General features: G+C 37.6%; 2 protein-coding genes across 2 annotated transcripts in view; both read right to left on the reverse strand.

Annotated features, from left to right (window-relative positions):
* mtr (5-methyltetrahydrofolate-homocysteine methyltransferase) overlaps positions 1 to 4,144 on the reverse strand; it is a 38,737-nt gene extending 34,593 nt beyond the window's left edge. The window contains exons 1-3 of the mRNA XM_084741576.1: positions 4,102 to 4,144; positions 1,880 to 2,091; positions 1,669 to 1,758 (exon numbers count right to left, since the gene is read on the reverse strand). Coding sequence (XP_084597702.1) covers positions 1,669 to 1,758; positions 1,880 to 2,091; positions 4,102 to 4,144 — 345 coding nt within the window. The remainder of the gene's footprint in view (positions 1 to 1,668; positions 1,759 to 1,879; positions 2,092 to 4,101) is intronic.
* A 1,867-nt stretch (positions 4,145 to 6,011) lies between these two features.
* On the reverse strand, positions 6,012 to 26,429 carry bms1 (BMS1 ribosome biogenesis factor). The gene is made up of 23 exons (XM_084740921.1): positions 26,310 to 26,429; positions 24,211 to 24,391; positions 23,776 to 23,966; positions 21,705 to 21,784; positions 21,344 to 21,532; positions 21,062 to 21,204; positions 20,769 to 20,890; positions 20,466 to 20,659; positions 19,608 to 19,750; positions 18,248 to 18,810; positions 17,603 to 17,704; positions 16,260 to 16,414; positions 16,080 to 16,161; positions 15,112 to 15,191; positions 14,757 to 14,954; positions 14,450 to 14,638; positions 13,909 to 14,089; positions 12,211 to 12,269; positions 11,862 to 11,984; positions 10,496 to 10,643; positions 10,167 to 10,342; positions 7,713 to 7,874; positions 6,012 to 6,435 (listed from the first exon to the last, which is right to left on the reverse strand). The coding sequence occupies exons 2-23, from the start codon at positions 24,381 to 24,383 to the stop codon at positions 6,208 to 6,210; spliced, it is 3,681 nt and encodes a 1,226-aa protein (XP_084597047.1). The 5' UTR covers positions 24,384 to 24,391; positions 26,310 to 26,429; the 3' UTR covers positions 6,012 to 6,207.
* Positions 26,430 to 27,077: the final 648 nt, after the last annotated feature.

Raw genomic sequence — 27,077 nt, forward strand, 5'->3', positions numbered from 1 at the left:
TAACCAAGTAATATATTTGAAATTTATTAGAAATTACCCACAAATTACCTACAAATTAACCTCAAATTTCATGGTTAGAAATGTGATAATTGGCAAGTACCGTTTTCATGTAGTGGGTGGTAATTAAACTTACTTACTCTTACTTTCACCATTAAACGTAGCCATGAGTTCTATTGATGATTTTTTACCATTTGATTTCACCAAAAGTTTAAGTGATCTCTTAAAGATTTTTTTCTGGCCACATTTCTTCCTGGAAGATGATGGTTCACCACTATCATTCCAGAAGAGTCATTTTTTTCCAGTTTGCTTCCGGCCATATTAACACTTTAAATGTTCCACAGCAGATCATCCACACACTAAAAGAATAATGAAGCAGCTACAGACCCTTTGAATCATGTTTTCAAGCTTGATCCTAATTTAGTCATTTAAGTCTAACTCACAGAATTAAGGGAGACAAACATATATGGGGCCACTGAATATCTCTGTAGAACTGTTTAATTACTAATAGATTCATTTATACTACAACACTGTGGTTATGGATGCTGTGTTTTACTCCCCAGCACATCTCTGTGGGGCAGTGGAGTCTACTGATTTAAAAGCCCTCACATCGCCTCTATTAAGTGTGGTATAACTGGGAAACAGGGCACGCCTGTCGACACAAAAACAGACCAGATAATTGGGATATGTATTGTAACTTCGACAATATCTGCTCTCTTAACTCCTACACACAGCTCCTCTCAACTCACCGGAGCAGCTCTGTGTCTCTGTCTGTGACACAGTGTGTCTGTATTGATTGGCTATTCCACATGGCTAACCAATCAGATAGTGCTGTGGGCGTGACACTGAGCCAGACTAAAGAGTGTAGTAGTGTATTATACTACACAGTGTATAATTATCTATTTATGTACTATTATATAGCATAATAGAGTACAGTAATGTAGTATTCAAAGTATACAGTATAGTATTATTGTTATTATTATCATCCTTACTATTATATTTACCATTACATTTCTATGGTGATGACTACACAGAGAGAGAGAGAGAGAGAGAGAGAGAGAGAGAGAGAGAGAGAGAGAGAGAGAGAGAGAGAGAGAGGAGAGAGAGATCAAAGCAGAGTGCATTGTTAAAATAATTTAATCCTACTTTTTTTTTCTTTTTTGCTGATTCGAAAAATGATCTGATCCATGACTCAAAACCATCATACCATCCAAACCTCTACCTAACTTGATACAGATGGTCTGATTTTGTGTTATTAACTTTTAATTACAATGTTAAGTATAATGAGAAAAGTATTCTGAGTTTTGCAAACTGACAGTATATTGTAAAAATGGAGCCAAAGCAGTTGTAAAAAAGAGTCAAATAGATGAATAAATGCCCTGCCTGTTCATTCATAAAGGAATGACGTTTACAAAGACAAGGCAGTGTCTCAGTCACGCCTGCTGAGGACAGGGAGGATGTTGTAGTCTTCAGTGGAGAGAACAGCAAGGTCACAGAACTAGGTGAAAAGTGTGCAGCTGCATGCAGAACTGGGGACAGGTCTAGGTCATGATGTGCTTCATCAGTGGTTTATTAGTTAATACAAGTCACTCTGTGTGCTTGAACTTTGCTTCTACTACCACTGAAGTGGATAAGTGGTTCACTGTGGTCTGGCAGGGTCAAACATCATACCATGTGCTCCAGTCCATAGTCTGCCTGGGCTGTGGAGGTGCTGCTGAATGTGTTGGTCTCTATGATGTCAGCACCAGCCAGCAGGTACTCCTGAAAACAGACAGCAAAACTTAAACAGACAGATGAGTCAAAATCACTGCACATAACAGTGAAATAAACTGCAAGGCTGATATTACTCAAGGTGTGTGAGTGAGTATTCTGGATGAAGCACCTTGTGTATTTTGTAAATGATATCAGGCTGTGTGATACTGAGAAGGTCATTGTTGCCCTTCAGTGGAAGAGGGTGTTCTTTAAACTCCTCCCCCCTGAAATCTTCCTCTTCAAGCTTTTGCTGCTGGATCATTGTTCCCATGCCACCGTCCAGCACCATAATCCTTTGCTGCAGCACTGTTCGCAGCTCAGACTCTAGTGGACATCTGCATCCTGGAAAGAAAATAAATGAGACTTCAGATTTACCCAGGATGGGTAACTTGCAAAAGAAAAAATAAAAATCATCATATGTATTTATCAGCATATGTATGTGTATATATATATATATATATATATATATATATATATATATATATATATATATATATATATATATATATATACACACATATACATATATATATATACATATATAGGTTTATTGATTATTTTCATAATCAATAAACCTGTCAGTCATTTTCTTGATTAATTAATTTGTTGTTTGGTAAGAAAACGTCAGAAAATGTTGAAAAAATGTTGATGAGTGTTTCCCAAGATGACGTCCACAGAAAGAAACCAGTGAATACTCACATTAAGGAAGTTAAAATTAGAAAATTTTGAGGGTTTTTTTTTTCTTAAACAATTCCGCAAACCAATTAATCCATAACCAAAATAGTTTGCAATTAATTTAATAATGAATTAATAATAAATAATTTACTTAATCATTAAAGCTCTATCTACAACAGAACTCTTACTTTGAAAAAATCCTATTTAGGATACATACAATCCAATTGTTAGAAGTCATAATTTTAATTTCAGAAACCAAGAATTCAGATACTAATGTAATTTTGAATATGCAAAATATATTGTCATTAGTAAAAATGCAATTATACATATGTAAAATTTGAATTTTGACCAAAACCAAAATTATTACTAGTAACAACTGGTTTGTAGATATCTGAAGTGGGAAGAATTGTTTTGCAGAAATTATCAGTTGCTCTGGTTTTACTATTTATAGGTATTGTATGTGTCTCAGTAAAATTAACATATTTGTTTTGTTCTATAATAGGTATCCACCCATATATTTTTTTGGTTATACATTAGTTATCAATGACACTGATAACCAATACTTCGAACCAATATTCCCTTGCAGTAAAGAAAATTTTGGTCTTAAAATTTTGAATAACACACCTGTTACTGGACTGAATACAGTCTACTGTTTGTTTTTTGTATGCTGTAAAAAAGATGCAATAAAATAATTTATGTAGAATAACACAAAACTTTGTTGAAATGCCTTAGCAATATGTTTAATTATCTTAAAAGAAGACATGCAGGCAGCCTTAGCAGCAGCATTTCTTAATGCTTTGTGTGGGTTATTCTATAACCCAGCAGCTCCAACATTAAAACATGCACTGAGTTGGCTCATCACTACCAGTATTAATACAGTATTTTATTACTTTTATTAAAGTCAGTCCAACTCTGACTCCTCTTTTTTCTGCAAAATGAGCACTTTTACTTCAATACTTTCCTTTTTGTAAATGTAATTGATATAAGTATATCAATTACAGTTACCTTACATCAAATTTAATTTACTGTACTTCACCACTACTGTGTTATATATTATCATGAGATAGCAGAGAACCTGTCATTAAAAACTAGTCACAAGACATTACTATCGACCACGAACAAAAGTGAACATAAACAAAGATAGCATTTCTTCCAAAACACTGCAGTGGCTGTCAATGAATGAATACATGTATAGATGCTGATTTGAGAAAAATCTGGAGTTGTCTCTGTTCGCCCTATTTATTCCACTGGTATGCAACATGGCAGAGATGCATACAGAGGTAACTGTGTTAAAGTTAAACTTGTAACAGGGATTTTTTCTGACCAGCAGTCTGCAGTCATCAGATATTTGGTACAGTGCCAGTTCACTCTAACACTTTAACTTGTTCAGTTAACCTGCCTGCTCACTCTTATTGTATACCACTAGAATAAATGTTGTATTACAGCGAAGTGAGCTCACACCAAACTGTCATGCAAAGTTGCCTCGGTGGTATAACTTGTCTGTCTCACACACACACACACACACACACACACACACACACACACACACACACACACACGTGTTGTAACAAGTGGACAACCGGACAGAAGTCAGTCAGTTCAATGAGTGGACAGAGACAGAGATAGCACCGCAGGCTAAAAGCTAACAGTAAACGGCGGCAAAGCTAACATATTTACCCGCTGCTGAGGAGAACTGATGGAAGACGTTAGTCGGAGCCATCTTGTGAAGAGCCAGCCTTGAAAACAGCCCCACGATCTGTGTGAACACCAGGCGGTTAATCTTTCTGCTCAAACTTCCACAGCCAAATGAGCTGGCTCTTATTTTCCCAGGGCTTCAGCAGCTCGTGCTCCCTCTGACAGTGACAACATCTGCACTTCCGCCCTGAGTCCTTCACAATAAAATCACTATTCACCACATCATTCATACATTGATTCATTCATTCTTCAAACATTTCAAGTATCGTTTACTTACTCATACATTCAGTTGCCCTTAAAAAAAAAACTTGAAAAAATGTTTCACATCTGTCGTACACTGAGATTAATTAAACTTTTCAGTCTCATTCGTACTAATTTGAACCTTTCCCACTTTCACTATTCATACTCCTTCAACTTCTTCTTCATAAAAAGTCAAGCCTGCTATGCAGTTTAGGTCCCAGATCTTTTGCATTCTTCATCTGTTACCCACTATTCATATTCTGTTTAACCACTCATTAATAGTTAAACCCAGAAACTTCATTCAGACCTTAAAATGTTCAACATCTTGAGAGATTTTTGGTATTTTTCAACTCTTTTTTAAAATAATATTCTTTATCTCGATTATTATTATTATTATTAATTTGTCATTTTTAAATCATATTCAAATGACTTTTATATTGGCTGCTTCTCCATACAAATTACAGCCAGCAATGCAGTTTAGTTCCCAGCTTACACTATATTTTGCATTGCTACATCCCTTTCCCACTTTTCCAACTATTCTTACCCTTTTCAACTTTGACCTATTAATTTAACATAAGCTAGTACTGCATTCAAACCTTATACTATTTCTGATCTTTGATTTATTATTAATTTTCTTAATTTTTAAAAGTATATTCACACTAATTAGACCCTTTCCCAATTTCCCAACTCTTCTTACTCATTTGACTGCTTTTCCAAAAAAATTAAGGCCAGCAATTCAGTCTAACATCAACTTTAAGCAATCCTTAAAACAAGTCTTTCATATATTAGTGGTATTACTCAACTTTTAAACCAGGCAGTCCAGTTTAGCATCAGTTTTTCAGCAATCTTTCAAACACTTTTCAGCATACAGCATTCACAGCGTAATTTCCTCAGGAATTTCCTTCACTGGTTTGTTTGGTATGCGACTCACTGAGATTCCTCCTGCATAACACAGCAGATGCGACCCCAACAATATGTACAGACAATTCTGACTGAAAAGAAAGTTTTGGAAAGTGGATATTAGCAGTGCATGTGCAGAAATATTCCCATGCAAAATTGCACTTTTTGCTTAGTATAATTACTAAGCAAAAAGTAGGCATACTGCAGTGAGACTACTTCAATATACCAGTATTTAATTTTGCTGATAGGACGACACTTTCCATTAGAGCTGCAATGATTAATTGATTAATTGATCGAGAGAAACTATTTTGCCATCTAACAATTTATCGTTACAGCTATTTTTCAAGCAACTTAAAGATGTAACTTTGGGGTCTGAGACACTGAGATGAAGATTTTTCACATTTTTTCAACATTATATAGACTAAACGATTAATCAGACAATTATAAAAATAATCATCAAATTAATCAATGATGAAAATAATTGTTAGTTGCAGTTCTACTTTCCACAGACAGACACATGTATAATAAATAAACATACAGACCAACAGAATACAAGTCTGTGGAACAATTTTAGGCAAATAGACACATCAGTTGTTCTTTAACTTTAAAGGGGCTTGATGTTGATGTGATCATCTGTAAAGTTAATGATTGTCTTATTGAGTAGTATTACACACAGAGAGAATAGAAAGAATGAAGTCAGTAACGTCACTAACAAGGTGATACTGCAGCTGAAAACTTCAGGTGGCCTGATGTCACATTTTTGTGTTTTATTAGAACAAGTTCCAAAAGAAGATCACTTCAGCCTTTACAGCTGATTTTCAATATCAATACATCTAGAAAAATACAATAGAAATGAATGATGAAACACATGCTAACAGTCCAAAGAGCAGACCAAGCATCTCAGTCACAGTCTGTAGAGGTTTCCCTCATGAGTCCAGATACAGAGAGTTAGTCGTCCTGGGACGCCCCCTTCAGACTTGACCTCTGCTTCTTCTTGTCCATCTGGCCCATGACGCGGTACAGTTTTTTCCGTGCCTCCTTCTGTCTCTTCAGCTTGGCCTCCTCCTGTTTCTCCTTCTGCTGCAGGAACTCCTTGTGTTTGGCGTGCTGCACCATGTGGGCCTTCTTCCTCTTCTGGTTGTGGACTGTGCTCAGAGCATGAAGCAGGGCCGCCACCTTAAGGAACGGGTCAAGAAAAACAGCATTTGGAGATCGAGTCATGTTTTACAGCAGGGAACACTACGAGGTTATCTTCTAGTTAAAGGAATCCACAGTGCACAGTCAGCCTTCATTTCTATCAGTTATGACGACATTTTAATGGTGAAATATGAACACAGATTATTAATGTTATCAGATCAGTATAAATCAATGATTTGCTCCTAACTAAAGATAATGAGCTTGCAGTGACACTGTAGAGTCAGTTCCAGTATTGTGCATGAATGCGCTAAAAGAGTGGTGTTCATTGAACGGGCTCATATTTTTGTTGAACAATGAACTGAGAGGATCAGTATGAACTACACTGCAGGCTGGAGTCTGCTGAGAGTGAGAAACACATAGATCCACGTTATACACTCATCTCCAAATATCTGTATTTATGGAAACATATTTCTGATAATATGATAGAAAAAGAAGACAGCATAAGTTATTAGAATGAGAAACTTTGTCAAAATAATGTCTTAGAATCTTAGAATCAGGATTTAGGATTTCAAAATATTGAATTAGTATCTTAAAACACTGAGAAACCTTCTAAAAATGACTAACATACTAAGACTTTTGCTAACTGTAACATTTAAAAAAAAAAGTTCCTTCATGACTCACAGACTACTTGAAAAAGGAGTCATTTTTTCTTTTGAAAAACATAAATATGTGCTCTAATTAATAATATAATTGGTATATTTTCATCATGAAAGACAAGACTGTAATATTAAATTTCATGCAAAAATCAGTGTTACCATTGCCTGCTTGGTGGGGTCAATTATTACAGGGAGGGAGTTATTATTAACCTACTGTGTCTCAAATAAAAGCACATGTCAAAGTAATCACATTACTGTTGTAGTATCTAATAATGTTACTTTGTTACTATGTTTTTTTTGTGTGTGGGTGGTTTGAATTTTTTTAGATGTCAGACATCGTCTGCATTCAAAGCAGAAGACTAGACCACTATTTTAAGATTTTAATTATTTGAATTGAGTTAAAAGTAATTTTGCATTTACAAATTAATACAAAAATATGAATATTGTGCAACATTTAATATAATGTCATTACATAGACTCCACTGTCCCTGGTAGGAGGAAGTTTTATTTAAAAAAAAACAAAAAACAAAATGTGAACCAGTTCCTTTTTGGGACTGTGAATTTAGTAAAAAAAAAAAAAAAAATTAATCTCTGTGAACTGAACTTTAAACTAGCTTGTTTTAAGTGTGAACTTGCACAACACTTCCAGGTTCTGCTCACCTTCCTCTCGTGGGGTTCTCTGATCACGCTGGGCCTCTGCAGGTCTCTGGGCGTCTTTCCTTTGGCTTGTTGCTGTTTGGGTTTGCTCTTGAAGGGCAGGGCCTTCTGCAGCTCCTTGGGGATGTGGAGGCGGTTGAAGCGCCTTGGGCCTCTGACCACCGCCTGGAAGACAATGGATATATTTACACTTCTTGTCAGGCTTTAGGGTAAATGTTGTGTTAAGTACAGGTCTACAGATACTTTTACTGTGCAAATATACAGGCTATCATTAATGATTATTCATCTGTTTTGTATTTTACCATAAATGCCAGAAAATTGTGTGCAAGGAGACATCTTTAAATGTTTAGTCTGATGAACAGTCTGAACCCAAAACATGTTCAGTTCACTGTGGTATAAAACAGCAAATCCTCCCATTTTGTTTGATAAATTATTTAAATGTAGCCTGACATCAGTAGACTAATCTGCTAATGTGAGTTAGTCTGCAACCTCTCAGTCAATTTTCATCTTTTACGGGGAGTTACCAGCAGCAGGTGCCAAACACAAGTTCCACACCAATCACAGCAACAAAATCAAAAAAAATGGAAACAGACTACAACACGCAGAGATGAGCTGTGTGCAAAGAAGAAGACATGAGCTGTGATGGATACTGATAAGTCTGTGTCGCAGAAGGAATTTAAAAAGACAAGATGTTATCAGCCATTCTGCTAAAATACTTGAAAAAAACAGGATATCCCAAAACAGTTTTAGAGCAGCTTGTTTATCTAGGATTAACTCTAGGACTGAAAAATCTATACTAACTGCTCAAAAGTGTACCAAAGTAGAGTCAAGGATTGAATGGGATTGAAGTTTGTACAAGAAGAGAAGAAAAAGACAAAGGATCAGAATCAACAGCAGATTAAAGGAATCATGAACTCCTTCAAACACACCAGTTCAGACCAGTCACACCAGAATATCATCAGCACAGTTAAGTATTACAGAGTTAAACTTGTTGTAAAGTGTTGTTAAACAATTTAACTCCTGTGCTTGGTTGCATTGCTACACCTTTGCTAGTGCAAACATTAGGATTTAATCCCACAATTCACACACACAGCACTTTTTCTGACCATTAACACAGTTAGTACAGTAACTTTTGGCTCTACCATCTAAATCAGACTAACACAACATGATTTCTGACACCAGCTTTGCGTGGAAATACCTCAAAATACAAAATAATGAAGCTGTAATGTGTGCGCTGTGCTGTTTGAATGAGGGATCAAACGCACCAGACTGAGGTTCAACAGACAGTTTGCTGTGACATTTAAAATCTCAGACAAAACTTCAAGTGAAGCCCAAAGCTTCAAGATCACTGGATTCATACTTTATCTGAAACACTGGCAGAGATGCAGCATATGACAGATTTACCTTCAACAGTTGGCTGCAGCACATTGTGCCCCTCACTGCAGAAAGATGTCCGCCCAAAATCTCACTCCAAGTCAGTGAGCGCTTTTTGAGAGTTTACCTTTTAACTCTGAGTTATCACTAACTATATTAGTGGTGCACACAGTACCAGCCTCCTGCTAGAGTCACAGCAGCCTCTGAACGCAGACAGAATATGGGATCTTTGAAAGACCCAAATGACTTGTTTTAACAAATTTCATTAGTTTATAATATGAATAATTATAAAATATCACTTGACCTGAGGCTGTTCAGTCAGACGGTGACAGATCACAGACAATAAACTTGGCATTTCATCCTCACAGCTGCAGAAGGTCAAGCTGCATGTAGCATTCACAGTTTATATTATGTTCATTAATGCTGAAATGTCAACATTCCTCTGCCTAAATAATTATGAATGCCACCAGATAGCACACTAAAGGTTTGAAACCCACAATTCTCTGTGTTACGTACGGTGTTGGCCTGAAATATGTATGCTGATGGTAGCCAAAATTATACCTCCCAGGAAAAGAAGCACATTTACCCAGATAGAAAATGTCTCATTTTTGGGAAAAAATCCTAGTTACAATGTTGCCAGTAGCTATAACAGCTGTTAATGCTGGTATCGCAGGTGGAAAAACGTATCTTAGTATTTCCTCTTCAATCACCATAAATTCAGCCACTGTCTTACGTTACATGGTTTAGTCTCGGGGTGTATTTTTAGCAGCACAGACTCTACTGAATGATCACAGAAATATTGTTTGAATATTACAGAAATACTGCAGGCAGTAGTGTGTGTCTGTGATCTTCTCACTCACAAGTTTGTTCGTTCGATACGTTGTTTGACGTATCTGTCAGAGCAAATGACAACATGATCTTGGCAGATTCATCTGGTTCTCAGGCTAACTTTCACTCATTCACTTTTTTGACATGAAACCTTTTGGAAGGGGCTGCATCACCATAAGCAACACACTGCTCTTCAACCTTCACTCATTCATCAGATCAGCTGTTCAGAGATCTGTCAGGCTGGGTCTACTCCACCTTGTACAGAGAGTCTGTGTTGGGTTTGTTGCGGATGCCGAGGTCATGTTTGAGCTGCCCCACGGTCCTCATGCCCGCCCAGCCGTCCTTCTGACCGACCGGCAGCAGCAGAGAGGTGACGGGGTTGTAGAGTTGAGGGACAGACACCGGGTACCAGGAGCGCAGGAACACAATGTCTGCACGGCGACAAGTCACACATCAATACAAAGACACGGAGGTAAAGCGGTATATGACTGTCAAATGTGTTGTTACACCTTTGAATAATGACTATAAAATAAACACAATGATGGTGAAGATGAGCAGTAACAGTGCTGACAGTAACAACTGACCACTCATGAGCAGGCGGTCCTCAAACGTGGCTCTGTAAGCTCCTGGTGGTGTAGACAGAGCCTTCTTGATCTGACCTCTGACCCCTGATACTGTTCGGACAGCAGCGCCTTCAAATTTAGCCACCTCCAGCACTGTGTTGAACATGCCCTGAGAGCAGAGGAGAGCAACCAGTGTTAAAATGATACAACTTTATTCAAACATCAGTCTGGTCTTTTCAACGGAGAACAATGCAACACAGCAACCAAACAGCTGCTGCCCCACAACAACTCCTGATAAATAATAAATGAATATTTTAATTCAAACCAGAGTTTTCATATGTGCTTCATTTAACAGATATGTTTCTTTGTATTTATGGAGGGCTTTAAGGGCCAAAACTAAATATGAAGAAATACATTTAAATAAACATGATGTATAAATACCAACAAATAATAAATATATGTGATGTATAAGCATTTGTAATGTAATGTATAATATATATTATGTATAAAAATGTTTTTGATGGATGAGGTTACATTATTACTCATATAAATAATTAATTATAAAAAATAAGAAATTAATATATGTATTTTAAAAAACTAAAATGTATTATAAATATAAATTTAATTATAAATGTACTTTGTATATTGTAAGAGTAAATAAATAATTAATAAGTGATTTAATGCTTAATTGTCACATTAAATAAATAAATACAAATTTAACTTATATAATTTGTGATTTATTTATATATGGTGACAATTAAACATTAAATTACATAATTATTTATTTATTCATTTGTTTAAGCATTAGTTTATATAATTACATATTTATTAGTTTCCTTAGACATTTAATTATGTAATTACATCATTATTCATTATTTAAGCAATTTATTACAGGATTATATATTTTTTAATTACATTTAGCAGTTAATTATGTAATTATATATGTAGTATATATTATTATTATTATTATTATTATTATTATTATTATATATTAGATTATTACTTAAGTCTTGAATCATTTAATTATATAGTTATTCAATAAATTATTATTTAAGCATTTAATTATTGAATTATATATTTATTCACATATTTAAGTATTTAATTATGTAATGAAAATATAATTATTTATGTATTTATATATTTCATTTTGACCTTTAAAAACCCTCCATACCCTCCAAAAGTCTTTGATGTTGACTATGCTGCGGATCAGCTTCCAAGTAAAGAATGTTTCTGAAGCAAATGATATCTTTATAATGTGGATTATTAATCTATAACATCTAACTTCACTTGTTTTATTGGTAAAACACAGTTTTTTTTTTTTATCTAAACTCTGCAGACCTAAATGCGAAACCTGAAGAAGAGACAGAGGTAAAGAAAAGTTTCCTACCTTAATGAAGCAGGTGCTCTTAAAGATCTTGTAGGGGTAACCGATGAGTTTGAGCTTCTTCACTATAGTCACAGACTTGTCCAGGTCCAGGATCACTCCTGTGGCTGCAATACGGAAGCTAGCCTGCAGAGAGAAAACAGAAAATGCTAAAAATATCACCACAAAGCCTTTAACACCCACGTTCCATATGAATCATAAATCAAGGATTTTCAGACCTGGAGACACATGAGAGTTCCATTTTAAAAACAACAAATAATATTAACATTTTACATTTGCAGTGTTCACACATTAGAACTGAACCAGCTGTTCACACTGATCTGAACTGCTGGAAGAAGAGTCAATAACTTACATTAGTTCCTGAGACTGACTGCACAGCCAGGAAGCCGGTGCCCTGTGGTGTGATAGGACCTGCAGTGACACAAAGACAGATAATATTAGTTATTAGAATCAGATGATCAGATGATAAATACAGAAATAACTGCTGTACTGTTGTGGAATAGAAAAGAAATGACTATTATTATTTTACAGAGCCAGTGCTAAAGAGTCACAGATGACTTAATAGCCTTAATAACTTTATCTCATCATTTCAAAACAACACAAAACATAAAGTGCAGCAACAATCTTTTAATACTTTAATTAAGGGAGGGATGCATATAAGGTAGGTAATAATCTGATAATTTATCAGCAAATACCATCTTATCACAGACATGTCTACTGTGGCCCCGAGAGCTTAAAGGAACAGTTCACCCCAAAGTGAATAGTACATATTTTCAGAGTTTTGGAGATATCAGCCACCTTCTCCCCAGTATAATGGGACTAGACGGCACACAGGTTGTGGTGCTTTAAGTGCCAAAAAATACATCTGAAAAACTCAACAGAAACGTCTCTTTCCAGAAATCATGACCCAGTTTCTCAAGATAATCCACACCCCTGGTTGTGAGCAGTTCCATGTCAGAACTACTTTCTTTCTAGTAGAAAAGCAGTTCCAGTAGATTCTACTGCAGAAAAAAAGTAGTTCGTACATGAAAACTGTGTGCACCTACTCATGAACAAGAGGCTGTGGCGGGATGTAAACATTAATGGCTCAGCTGAGCTGTATTGTTAGCTCCACTAAGCTAGCTAATGCAGTGATACGGTTGGCGGGTGTAGTCTGGCAGAAAAAAACTGTTCCCACATGAAACTGCTCACAGAAGTGCATTATCTTGAGTAACCAGGTCATGATTTCTGGAAAGAGACATCGCTGTTGAGTTTTTCAAATGTGTTTTTTTGGTTCTAATTGGGGTGAAAGTAGACATCTCTACGGCCAAAACTCTGCAGCTCACACCAAAAAAATCTAGATCCTTGATTCTCAAACTGTGGCACGTGTACCACTGCTGGTAGAGGAGCTCCCTCTAGTGGCACACAGAAGAATGTCAGAAATATTTTTTAATGAAATTCATTCATTTAAAAACCATCAAAATACTACAAAAAATCAAATGAAGATCCATAAATATGAGATCACTGAAATCCAATTTAAAATAATTTTTTTCTGTCTCGTATTTTTGTTTCAATGTCATCCAATAATTACAAGCTAAACTGTGATGTAAGATACTAAGCAGAGATAAAACAAAGACTGAGAAAATGGTTGTTTCAAGAACTCTGCAACTGTGGATCCAAACAGGAACTTTCATGGAAAGAAATTTGGATCAGGAGGAGAATGTTTTACCGTGCTGAAGATGAAGTGGACGACCATAAACCAAGCACTGATGCTAGTCCCTACTTAAGAAGTGGTATGTGGTGTAAAAAGTTTGAGAGACACTGATCTAGATGGATAAATAGTACCATGGGTAAGAGAAAAATATCTATTTTTATATTTTGTGTATATATTACAGAAGAAATGCTACAAAATAAGAAAACACAACCAAATACTGACACACTACAAATATCAGTATGTACATGTAAATACAGCCATTCAATAAAGAGTGTAATTAAGAATTAAGATAGAAAAATGTAGTTCTTCAGTGAACACCAGCCATCTGCAGTGTGGTGTGTTTAAACTGTGTCTCACCCCAGATGGAGGCTCCACAGTGCATGTGCTGCGGTGTGTATTTGAGCAGGCGGTGGCGTCCGTTGTGGTCCTCGATGTGGTAGAGGGGGATGGTCTGGAAGCGCCTCCAGCCTAACGACAGGATGAGGGGATCCCGAGTCTTCAGGATGCGCTCATGCCAACGGTGTTTCTTCAGTCGCATCTGACACACACACACACACACACACACACACACACACACACACACACACACACACACACACACACACACACACACACACACACACACACACACACACACAGCTTTAGATATGTGATGATACAGGAGCCATCAGGATCCATAGCTGAAGAAGAATCATATATTTGTAGAACTAACATTTCCACAGGGTTGTGAAGTCCAGAAGTCAATATGTGTTGAAAGAATGTAGATCAAGTGTAGCTCATTTCAATTTAGCCAACAGCTTTGTTGTGAAAAGAGTCTGAACAAGATGTAAATCATCAACAACCTGACACAACATCCACAGGTTCTATCAGTCAGGAGTAAACAAAGCATCACACATACCTGCAGATATCCTACGTTCCCCTCGCTGGAGCTCAGACCTCCGAGGATGATGGGATAATGTGGATCAAAGTTGATGACAAACTCGCAGGGTACAGAGGAGATCTCTACTCTGACGTACATGCCTGGTCTGAAGCCTTCGTACTGCACTCTGGTCTCATCGTCCACGTCCTCAAACTCTGCCCTGTTCAGCTGAGAACACAGAAACACGTTCTCATCAGAATATTCTAAGAAATAAGCCAGGAATATGCAAATCTGACTTCATTACACATCCTTTTCAAATTTTGCATAGGACTTCCTGTTGTGGTACCTCAGCCTGCTTCTGCATCTCCTCCTTCAGGTCATCAAAGTAGGTGGCGTCTCCGTCATCGTACTCTGCATCAAATCGCTCCTTCAGCCTGCGTTTCTTCTCCAAACGTTTGTTCTTCTGGACCTCGTCGTCATCCACCTTCACCTGACTCTCTTCAGCGTCCTCATCTCCATCATCCTCATCATCCTCACTATTCTGCTGGTCACAAGGTCCAAAGACAAAATATCATCCAACTGAGAAAACTGAAAACCCATATCGTCCAGCCACTGACAGAAACATTGCATAATCTTTCAAAGGTCAGTCAGTCACAGAAAAATGATGTTGATTTCAGTGTTTCCACATAAACAGGACCGACCTCAGCTGGATCCTTCTGTCCAGTTTGTCCCTTGTGGACTTCTCCTGTTTCCAAATCCTCAAAGTCACCATACAGCTCCTCTAGAGACAGCAAAACAACAGAGTGTGTGCTTTACAGCGGCAATCCATTACTTAATTATTAATCAATTATTAAATTAATCAACGACTATTTTGAAAATCGATTAATCGTTTGACCGTCATTAACCATCATTAATAGTCATCAACACCACTGACAGTCATTGACAGTCATTAACGGTGATTAATGGCCATTAACAGTCACTGACAGCCATTGACGATCATTAAAAGTTGTTAACATCATTGACAGTGATTACCTGTCACTGAGTCACTGACAGTCATTAACCATCACTGACAGACATAAACCATCATTAATGGTCATTGTTAGTCACTGACAGTCATTAACGGTCATTGACAGCTAAAATGGATATGAACAGTTAGTTGAAGTTGTTATCCATTATTAATCCACATCCATAACTAAGCAATTAATCAGGAAAATAATCACAATTAATTGAAAATGAAAATAATCATTACAGGGCAGACTTGAAAAATCTCAATAAGTTTGTGCATGTGCTCCACTTGTGCTCCAATTTTTCATGTTTGGACCTACTTTTCAAGTAACAAGATTGTGACAGGATTAATTAATTGATTAATCAAGAAAAAAACAACAACAGATTAATCAGTGATGAAAATAAGCATTAATTGCAGCCCTTGTGTGCCTCAAAACAGTCTGTGTTTTCCCAAGAAAGTACTCTTTGAAAAGTCCAGCTCTTCCAGCCTCCTTCCAAACCAAGTGAGTCTAAATTACTCAGTCATGAACAGTGACCCCCTCACATGTGTTTGGTACTGAGGGGTCCACACTGAACTGAATAATTCAGAAAATATAACTGTTTTTTCCAAAGCTAATCTAAAAGTAGCTCAGCGTGTCTGAGTGGACTGGTCCTCCTCTCTTACCGTCCTCTTTCAGAAGTGTAGCAGCATCTTGACCCTCCTCCCACTTCCCTGTTACAAAGCAGTCCCTGATGGAGTCTAGCATCTGGGCAAAAAAAAACACATAACAAACTCTAAGTTTTCACTTCAACATCTGTTCTGGATTACAGCACATTAAGAACTGTCCCAGTAGCACCAGTGTACCTCCTCCAGGTCCCAGTTGCGGGAGGCGTCAGGCTTGAAACGGGAGCAGTCGACGGCGTTGGCTTGGGTCTTTTTCTTGTTCTGAGGGCGGCTGACTCGAAACAGACCGCCCAGCTCCTCCTCATCCTCATCCTCTGAATCATCTGCAGCCACAACTAAACACAACAATGATGAGTGAAAATCTGAAATATATACATGAATAAAAATATGGCAAAATACAGTCTTGATGTATGGTGGCAAAAAAAAGAATATTAGGAATTCATGGAGAACACCAGAAATTATGTTTCTGTTTTTAAATGAACTCAAACACAGCTTTTACATATCATGGTACTGCTATCTGCTGACATGCAGTGATACTCAACTTCCAAATCTGGCCCCTGATAGGGTGCTGGATGCTCCAATGATTTTCTTTTTCACAATGACAAGAAAGTTTCATACTGAGGTGTTTCTGATTGTGTATATATATATGAATATTATACATAATATTCAGTAATTTGCCGGTCATTCTGTTTTCAGTTTATGTTCATAAATCCAACACTTGAGCGACTGCATGATGGAAGAGGGTCCAGCTGTGTTTTATGTTATCAGAGCCAGACAGATGTGACAGTTGACCTAACACTGGCCTAGGATAGACATACTGGTCTACACTGGTATCAGTGAATATGTTGTCCAATATAGATTTTTTTGCTTCACATGTGCGTCTGGTGAAGTGTCTAACACTGCATCATGCTCCTCTGTATTTCTGTCACTCTTCTCTTCTTCTCTTCTTGTAGTGATTTAGAGACTCGGTTTGTAAAGTTTACAGCCTGTCATGTTGTTATATTTCTCTGTGTACAATGACACAGATAAAAAACAAGAGCTGAAACTTGTTTCCCAACCACTCCTTTCACCCTCTCTAATCATTCAACTGACAGCACATGTGTTATGGTATGTGGTGGCATATTCTTTAAGTGCACCAGCAAATATAAAATCATATTTATGATTGTTTAATTCCTCATTGAAATGTTCTATCTGTGCATTTTTGTAAGCTTATATCCGTTTTATCAGGTAACTGGAACAAGTTAATTTAGTTACTAAATAAGACAGTTATTTTGAAAGACAGATGAGTAATTGGTCTTTTTTTTTTTCATTGAGTCTTCTTAATATTTGTTTGTTTGTTGCTCATTTGTTTACTGGCCCCTGGCCCCCTGTCGTTTTGCAAAAGTGTCCCCCAGGCAAAGCCAGCTGAGTGTCTCTGTTATATGGTGATATTAAGTATGGTATATGCATATACCTTTAAATATGCACAATAGAAATATATATTTATGTGCACATGCAACCAGAGTCTCATGAAATTAGGCTACCTGAACCATAAACCAGTTTCCTCAGATTGGGGGCAGCTTCTTGTTGCCGTAGAAACGCCTCTGATGCTTTCTGCTGCAGACCCTCCTTCCACCTCAGAGCCCCTGTGGACAGAAACAGGAGAATGAAGTCAGCTGAGTGATGACAGAAAATCACTGAACCAGATGCCACCTTCACTATCACAACTTGCTTTCAGCCTCTGTGAGGCTGTTTACACCAGGCAGAAGACAGATCCCAGAGAGCTGACAAGGCTGACTAAAGACGTTTCTGCACACAGTTTTTGTGTATCGGCCTCGTGAGCGCAGACATTGTTCAATGCCGATTATCTCAAAATGCCAGATCTTTGTTCCGATTATTCAGTCAGTCACTTCTATAGATGCTACCTTCAGTATCACAACATGGCCTGTCTGTTTGTAGCTTGGACATAAATAAAGTTACCATCAGGCGCTAGTGAAAGCTTTAGGATCCTGAATCTTTAAAGATCTGAACCTCAGTTATTTCATGCTTCCACAAAAGAGCTTAAGGATTATACAATAAAAGAAAAACTACACTAAAATGAAAGAAAAACTTAAACTAACTACAACTACTCACATTAAAGTGAAAATAAAAAGGATGAAAGTAAATGAAACTTAAAACGGTATACTTACCCTGCTCTTCTTCCTCCTCCTCCTCCTCCTCACTCTCACTCGCTGTTTGTTTCTTTACAGCTGCATTCTCCTCCTCTTCCATCGATTCATCTTCTGACTCTTCATCATCATCTTCCTCCTCCTCCTCCTCCTCATCATCATCGCTGTCTTCTTCGTCCTCTTCTGAGCAGTGTCCAGAGTCTCCTGCTCTCCCAGCCTCCTCCTCTTCCTCCTCACTCATCTCCAGCTCATCTTCGCTGTCAGCGAACGCCGGCACCTCCGCCCCGTCCTCCTCCTTCCCCTCCTGCAGCTTCTGTCTCTTCACAGGTGGAGTTCTATCAGGTCCATCCTTCTCCTTGTTCTCAGATTTGGCTCTTGCCTCTTTGAGAAATGCGGACAGGTTGTCCTCGTCTTCGTCTTCATCCTCTTCCTCCTCATTGTCGCTGTCTTCGCCGTCCTCATCATCACTGGAGCCACTGCCATCGTCATCCCCCTCCTCTTCCCCCTCAGTGAAGACCACCTTCCTCCTTTTTCTCTGGGTGTTGGGGTCCCAGACTTGCTGCTCCTGAGGGCCTTCCTTCTCTCTAACACACACACGCACACACGCACACACACACACACACACATAAAACAGAATGAATAATGAACTGTGAGTCATCAGGTGGACACAAACATGACTATAAATGACATGTCATACAGCTGAATGTATAAATAATAAACTGCTTCCTAACATATCCAGTTAAAGTGTGTCCATCAAAAGAAAACTAAATATATACAAAGATATCAGCTGTCTGTTTTATTCCCTTGATCAGTCGGGTACCTGAACCCTGCTGTTTAGCTTTTTCCCCCATATGGGAATCCTTATCAAGTTCCTAAAATACACAATCAGTCATGTAATCCAAAAAATATTTTGTTTCAAATGAATATATTTGTCATTCATAGCTAGATAAGCCCTCTGTAGATCCTTTACACATAATCAGAACATACAATTAAAGTTAATATGAACAGCAACAACATTGCTGTAGGTATAAAATTGTAATTGTATTTATAATAATTTAGAGGAGATAATAAAGGCCTTAGTTTAGAAACCTTAAAAGTGCTTTAATTTACTCTTAAAAAGCTGCAGGAACCGTGCAGTTTTAACACTATACTGTGTGTGAGAGTGCAGACATCTGTAAACTTTTCTGTAGCTTTCACATAGTACCCAGTCTTCATCCATGTTACCACCTCGATAAAAAAATCCTAAGGTGCATAGCCAGGCGCTGTGATAGCATTTGCAGCCTTTGCACTTGAGCCGATACAGGATATGACATCATTTTTGTCACGCGCCAGGCACACTGTGGCGAGCATAAATCCAGCTTTAACTTTTGTCATGTCTCACCCGCTCTGCTCTTCAATATCTTTGGGGTCCAGGGTTGCAGAGCCGCTGAACAGAGACACCTTGCTGGCAGCCATCTTTGCATCCAGGGTAGCGTGGGTGTCAATGAGAGACTGGACGAGCTCTGTGGTGGGACGCACTTCCTCCTGCAGCAGACAGAGAGGAACTATTAACTATGAAGTATTTTTGTTTGTTTTTCTGACAACTTTTTTCCTTTTACTCCCTACATTTTAACACAAATATCTGGACTTTCTACTCCTTGTGTTTTTTTTAAAAAAGGCTCATTACCTTAGTACCAAGACAAAAAATAAACAACATAAAAGACATAACAAGACAAAAAAAAGACATAAGACAAAAAAGACACATCAAGAAAAAAACATTGTAAAAGACAAAATAAGATGAAAAACAACATAAAAGACGTAGCAAGATGAAAAACGACGTAAAATACATGACAAGACAAAACAGATGTGACAAGTACAAAACAACATAAGAGATGTAACAGAATGATAAACAACGTAAAATACACAACAAGACGAAAAAGATGTAACAAGACAAAAACAATGTTAAAGACATAAGACAAAAAAGACATAACTGGATGAAAAATGATGTAAAAGATGTCTACCTTTTACTTTTATACTTTGAGTACATTTCAGAGGCTGTATTTTTTCACTTTTACTGCAGTAAAGAAGTTGGATCAGTACTTCTAGTTTTACCAGGGTCTGTTTTTACACAAATATATCTGTTCTTCTACTTGAGTTGGGAAAGCGTGGAATTGTGTCAAGTTAAGTTTAATATCCGTGAATACAAAAACAAAATGTATACAAATGAAAACACAGATGGATGAGATGAAGAAACACACACCTGCTGTTGATTGACGTGGTTAGCAGGAAGGTCGATGTACACGGCGTCCTTGTCGTATACGACCCCGCCGACCCCGGACATGGGTGCGTAGAGCAGACGCTCCTTCTCGTTCAGTGCCCTCTTCTTCTGAGCGTCTGGCAGCGCGCACGGATCAGGCAGGAAGTTCACGTCTGACACCTGGAAATCTCCAACACCTGCACACAGAAACAACACAAACACACAGTGTGTTACCGCACGTGTTATCAGGATGGTATTTGGAGCATTTCTGCAGGGAACTATTACTACAACACTGCGCTCATGTACCTGGGATGTGGACCTGGCCTTTGTTTTTCAAGTATGTCCCTCGCAGGTAGCCGTAGAGTGACACTGTCCGGTCACACTTGGGGTCTGTCCTCACTTTCTCAGGGTCAGTCAAGTCCTCCATACTGTTTGAATGCAGAAAATGACTGTCAATTAATCTGTTGATCATTTTCTCAATTTTTTTCTCAATAGTGTAAATCTGCTGTAAACAAATGGATCAAACGACTGTAATTTTTTTGAATCATTTTGATGAGATGACACTCATGTCAGTCAGGAGTGTGCAGATGCAGCCTCACCGGTCAACCAGGACATAAGGGTGGGACGTCTGCCACACCAGAGGACGGAACTTCATGACGGAGATGAAGCGGCCAAGGTTCTTCACCTCCTGAGTCTGATATTCACCGTACACCATACCGGACAGGTAGAACAGCTTGGCCCCCTGATACAGTCAAACACAACATGTACACACAGGCAAGAACAGTCACAGAACACACACGTTACAGTTTCAATGTACAAGGTCCTGTGTATGAGCAGAGCGGTCGTTCTGAGCAGTAAAGCCGTGTTGATGTTGTGTTTACCTGGTAGACCTCAGTCCAGAAGCGATGTTTGAGGTTCTTCTTGGTCTTCCTCAGTGTCTTGTTGTTCTTGAATGAGTCCAGGTGAGTCAGTACACCCATGATACGAGGGAAGCCGTGGACCTGACAGATGTTGAGGAACTCAAAAGTCTCCATCTCAAAACCAAAGCTGGCGTCAATCAGCATCAGAACCTGCAGGGACAAAAAAACTAAATAAATGCATTTCATTCAACTTCACTGACTTGATAATAATACTTTAAATCAAGTTATTAGGCCTTAGTACTGAATTATAAGCAATCTGATTACACCACATTAAAGGTACATTAGTCATTCTGTCTGTTACGGAGTTTCAATACTGACTCACCAAATCAGCCACTTTTGCAAGGTCGATCATTGTATTAATGTCATTGTTACACTCCATGAAAGTCAGGCGCCGTTTCTTGCCTAAAGATACAAAAAATAGTCACTTATCAAACACCAAGAAATAATAAAACATTATGGTTAAATGCATGCCTGTGCACAGATGACCAGAAAAAAAAACAAGGCTTGGGGAGTAACAGATTACAAGTAATGGGATTATGTAATCTGGATACAAATAAAATACCTTTAGTAAAAATGGGGATTATTAGCAGGATTACAATTACAAAGTATAATACACGACCATGCACAGTTCACATACAGCTGTCAATTCATTACCATGACCTCTAGTGAAAAAATGCTTCACTGGGTAGAAATTTCAAATTTTTTTCTTTAAAATCAATCAATCAACCAAGAAATTGTGCACAACAATTTTCTGACCATTCTGAATATTTCTTCACCATTTCTGATATTTTATGGACCAAACAACTACTTGATTAACGGCCGTGGACAGACTAATTGAAAAGAATTATTACAAGAAAGACTTGAAAAACAGGTCCACACATGGTGCACTCAGACGTACATCTGTCTCCACAAAATGGAGACATGGAGTATTCAGAGGATGGATGTCTTTCCTATGTATACTGACAATAAGAGGGTCCCTAACAAACCCCCGTAATACAAGTCACACCATCTAATCAACAAAAAATGACCTTCTCGATCCCAAATCACAGCAGAAATTTTTCTGTGGTGACCCTCAAACTCTTGGTGTCTTAATGTGGTAATTCAAATGTTTATTTACTTATTTTTTTTAACCTTTATTATTACTTCTCCAGAGACAAAAAAATGTTAACCTTTGCACCAAATAAACAGTATCAAACCAACTGCTGCAAAAACTTATGAGACATGACAGAGCATCATAGGAATGACCATGATATACTTCTATTATAATATTCGAGCCCCTTACTCCTGGGATACTCAACTTGTTTTGCCTGGGGACCACTTTTGCAAAAAGACCGGTGACCAGAGGCCACATCATAAACAAACATAAATAATAACTTTTTTTTTAAATCAAATACAATAAATAAACATGAAAAGGTCCACACTGCATCTTTCTTTGAAGTTCTCTATTTTCAATTTAACTGACTTATTAACTTAGGTTTGTGCAAGAATCCACAGATAAATCAGATATTTTATTGTATTACATTACTGCAACTGAATTGATAACATTTGAAAGAGTATAAACACAAACCATAGCCATAAACTGTTCCTACCAGGGACACAATGAGTAGGGAATAAAATACATGTAACAATATATATTTTTATATAAATATAACGCAATAGAGCACATTTAAGCACTTTTAGTGTGAAATACACATTTATGGGATTAGAATTCTCCTCATTTCTGTCTTATTTTTGCTCCTCTTCAACCAATAGTTGTTTTCTTCCCACCATCTGATCCTGCTGCACCTCAGACACCCTAAACTTTCAACACTTGAATAAGTGCCTAAAGAAAAGACAATATTACGGATTTATGAGTGGAAAAAGCACACAGTGCTGAGCTGCGTTTCAAATTAATCCTCAGGCTTGATATTTCAGATGATGTGTACTTTTATGTGACACATGCTGTTGACCTGCTGTCTCCACCAAAAGATTCCCTGTCCCCTTCTACAAAATGGTTCTATGGTAGGAAGGGCTTCAAACCATGATCAGTCAGGAACCAGCCAGTTGTTCCTTATCCATGTCCCCTCTTTTTTCTGCTCTACAGTCACGTCTCCAGAGAAGCATAAAAATTCATGGTAATCCAACCAATAGTTGTTGAGATATTTCAATACTGACTAAAGTGGAGCGGTGCTGCTAGTGTGGCTATTAAAAATGTTCAAATGTTATAAAAGCAAGCACTAAGTTTTTGGTCAGGTGGTGCATGGAAATAAAAGCTCAAATTAAAGCATGTCAATGTGTTGCTGTGGAAAACTGTAAAATCTATAAAGCTGTTACACTGCTATGTGGAACATTTACTGCAAAACATATCCTCACAGCAAAACTCAAAGTAAGTGGAGCCTCAGGGCCAGGCTTACCAGAGACGATGGTAACAGGTCCACATATGTCCCCCAGCTTCTGTCGGGTGAAGTTTTTGATCAGGCAGCGGATCAGGGTGCTTTTTCCCACCTTGGGGGGTCCGACTACAACGATCACAACGGGGGGAGGCTCCAGAGGAGTCCGGTCTACAAGAGGGATGTGGTGTTTTTTGGTCTTGATGTCCTGGGCCCTAAAGACAAACACACATCAGGAGTAGTTTCACAGTTAGTTGAATGTCCTGCAGTTTACTTCATTATTGCTCCTTTCTACATTATTTTCTACTATAGCTTCATTAATTAATGAAATAATGACAAACTGGGGTCCCTACTTGGAACTGAGCCTAAAGGCAAATAAAAGTTACATCCCAGAAGAGTGAAGTGTGTCTGTGTGTGTCTGTTGTGTAGCAGTACAATCAGAGAGACATGAAGGCGGACCTGTGGAAGGTCTTGGCCATGCGGACAGCGGACTGAACCGCAAACGCTTTGGGGTTTCGTTTCCGTTCATCTTCTTCTGTGGTGCCGCCCTGCTTCTTGAGCTTCTTCTTCTCTGCCTTCGGGCCACTGTGCTTCTGCGTATGGCGCTTCTGTACCTTCACTTTCCCGTCCATCCTGTGCACTAAAAGACAGACAGTTTCACTGGAGTGTGTCTTCACAAAGACCGGGCAGGACAGACCACATCATTAATCAATTTTGGATATTGGTTGAGAAACTTATGAAACATATGGACAAGCAGATAAATTTGTTTTTCTCTTGTAAATAAATAATCATTCCTGATCATTTACACTACCATTTCTACATCACCTTATATCATATTGATGTGTGTTATTGAAAACCTTTTAAAAATGAGAAATAAATGTATTCAGGCTCAGTTAACAGGCCATCTTATTGTTTTATTTCCTCACATTAAGACATAACATTAAATTCGCATTTTTTTTTTTACATTTTAAATGCTTTATGAATGCTGTACAGCAGATAGAAATCTTTGCAGAATTTCTTTTTTTTTTTTTTTTACATTAGCCATATAAAATCTCTCTCAGGCCAGTCTCTGGTGATGACTGCTCTACAGTATAAAGATTTACTCACAGAGATTTGAAACTTGTTGTATTAGATCACACTGAACACATGGTTTACTTCTGTCAGTTGCATTCATGCTGTTACTATGCATGGTAATAGTACTATTACATTGTTACATTAGTAATAATGTGTGAACATTTTTCTATTCACTATTCTGTAAAGCCTCCCTTGCTGGACCAGTAAACTGCAGTGTAGTAACAAGAATATAATTAATGGTAGCAACAATTAATACATGAAACAGGTACATGTATCTGAACTGTGTATTTCACTGGTCTGTTACCACGTTAGTCTTTCTTCAGTGTGTAACATGTTCAGTGGTGGACAGTAGTGAAGTACATTTACTTGAGTACTGTACTTAAGTACATTTTTTGAGTATCTGTACTTTACTTGAGTATTTGTTTTTTTGGAAACTCCAAAAAAAGACTCCACTACATTTCTAGGAAGGTTGTTGTTACTTTTCGACTGAGCTTTGAAGTCAGCTGTTGGTTGTTTTTCTAAAATGCAGTTGGTCACATGCTGTGTTCCTCACAAAAGAAAACCAATCACAGTAGCTCCTCTGGATTGATGTAAAAGTGGAAATACATCATCCAGGTGCTCTGTAACAAGAACAAGCAAGTTCTCCCTCCTTCATTCAAACAAAAAGCAGTAATGGTGACAGCAGGAGAAAGACAAAATGAAATCTCAAGATGTAATTATAATTATTAATTGTTCCAGGTAGCTTTTAAAGTTGGATTGTTTTTATCGGGGTGAAAAATACCACATAATTCACGTATATATACTGCCTCTGAAGACAGAAAGAAATCTCAGTTATTTAACAGACTTGGAGAACTCTTTACAGTTATCTTCAATCTAATTTTCATGTGATTTTAATACAGTTACATCAGAAAATGACAATAACTGTCCTTTTTGTTTTTGATTGTATTTCTATGCTGAAGTTTTTATAGGTGTTTCTATAGACTTTGTGTAGCAGAGTGGTTCTACAAGCATCAGTGCATCATTAGATGGTTTCAGAGAGTTACAAGCTTCTGTAAATGCATCATGAAAACAATACAGCATGTATTGATATTAGAAAATGTACTTTGTAATTTGTACTTTTGAATACTTAAGTATTTTTAAAAACATGTACGTTTGAATACTTAAGTAGTTTTAAAAGCAAGAACTCTAATACTTTAACTTGAGTAAAATTTTGACTGAGCAACTTTCACTTGTAGTTGAGTAATATTTGACCAGGAGTATCTATACTTTGACTCAAGTACTGGGGTTGACTACTTTGTCCACCACTGAACATGTTAAGATAACGAGTGAGGACAACAACACACTCCACTCTGTGTGTAACATCAGTTCCGTCTGTCTGTAGGAGCAGAAGTTATCTGTCTGACTAGCAGAGGACGGTGTCTACAGAACAGCTGCACACATCTGCTCAAATGTTCAGACAAACATGAAATAAAAAGTCACAGTACCTGAAGGTAAACCTGCTGCAGTCTGCTCCCAGCCACTTTTCTTCAGCTCTCACATGTGTATCATGACCTCCGGCCCGGAAGTGTACTGAAGCGTTACATCGAAGTACGACCGAGTGGAAACAACTTTCTAAGGTTCCGCGGACCGCAGTAATGGCGCCCTCTACAGGCTTACTGAGATAAATGTCTCTCATCTTTTATCACTAGTTTTTTATTTTTTCATTTTGGAAAACACATGTACATAACAGTATGAAACAGTATTATTTTTATTAGGAGTAATCTTAACACAAAAAACAAAGATATCTCTGGATTTGGAAATCAGGTAATCATGCAAGGATCTCCATGAGCTTCATATGGTTTCACAAGTATATGTGTTGTTGTTTTTACATTTGTGCTGCATAGGTAACACATTACATTACATTTAATTTTTTGTAGTTAATTCATTTGAATTAAAATTTGTATTTATAGTTTTAAAATGCATTTCTTTATATTTACGGAGGAATTGTTCATTTTGAGAATTTTGCTCTAAGAGCTGGTATTTCAGTTTTTCCATAGTCTTTGAGTCTTCTTTAGTTCAGGATACGTTGTATTTACTAGGTGTTGCCTCAGAAAAATATTGTTGCACTTCCATGGAGGAAATCAATATAGTTTATAGTAATAATTTGTTAATTTAGGTTTTGGGGTATCATCTAGATTGTTTTTAATTAACTGAAAAAGTGCCATTAGGATGTTTATAGTATGTTACAGTATGTGCACATAAAAAAATCTGTC

The sequence above is a fragment of the Lutjanus erythropterus genome, chromosome 17 (assembly GCF_056507025.1).
Source record: "Lutjanus erythropterus isolate fLutEry1 chromosome 17, fLutEry1.hap2, whole genome shotgun sequence".
Taxonomy (NCBI): domain Eukaryota; kingdom Metazoa; phylum Chordata; class Actinopteri; order Lutjaniformes; family Lutjanidae; genus Lutjanus; species Lutjanus erythropterus.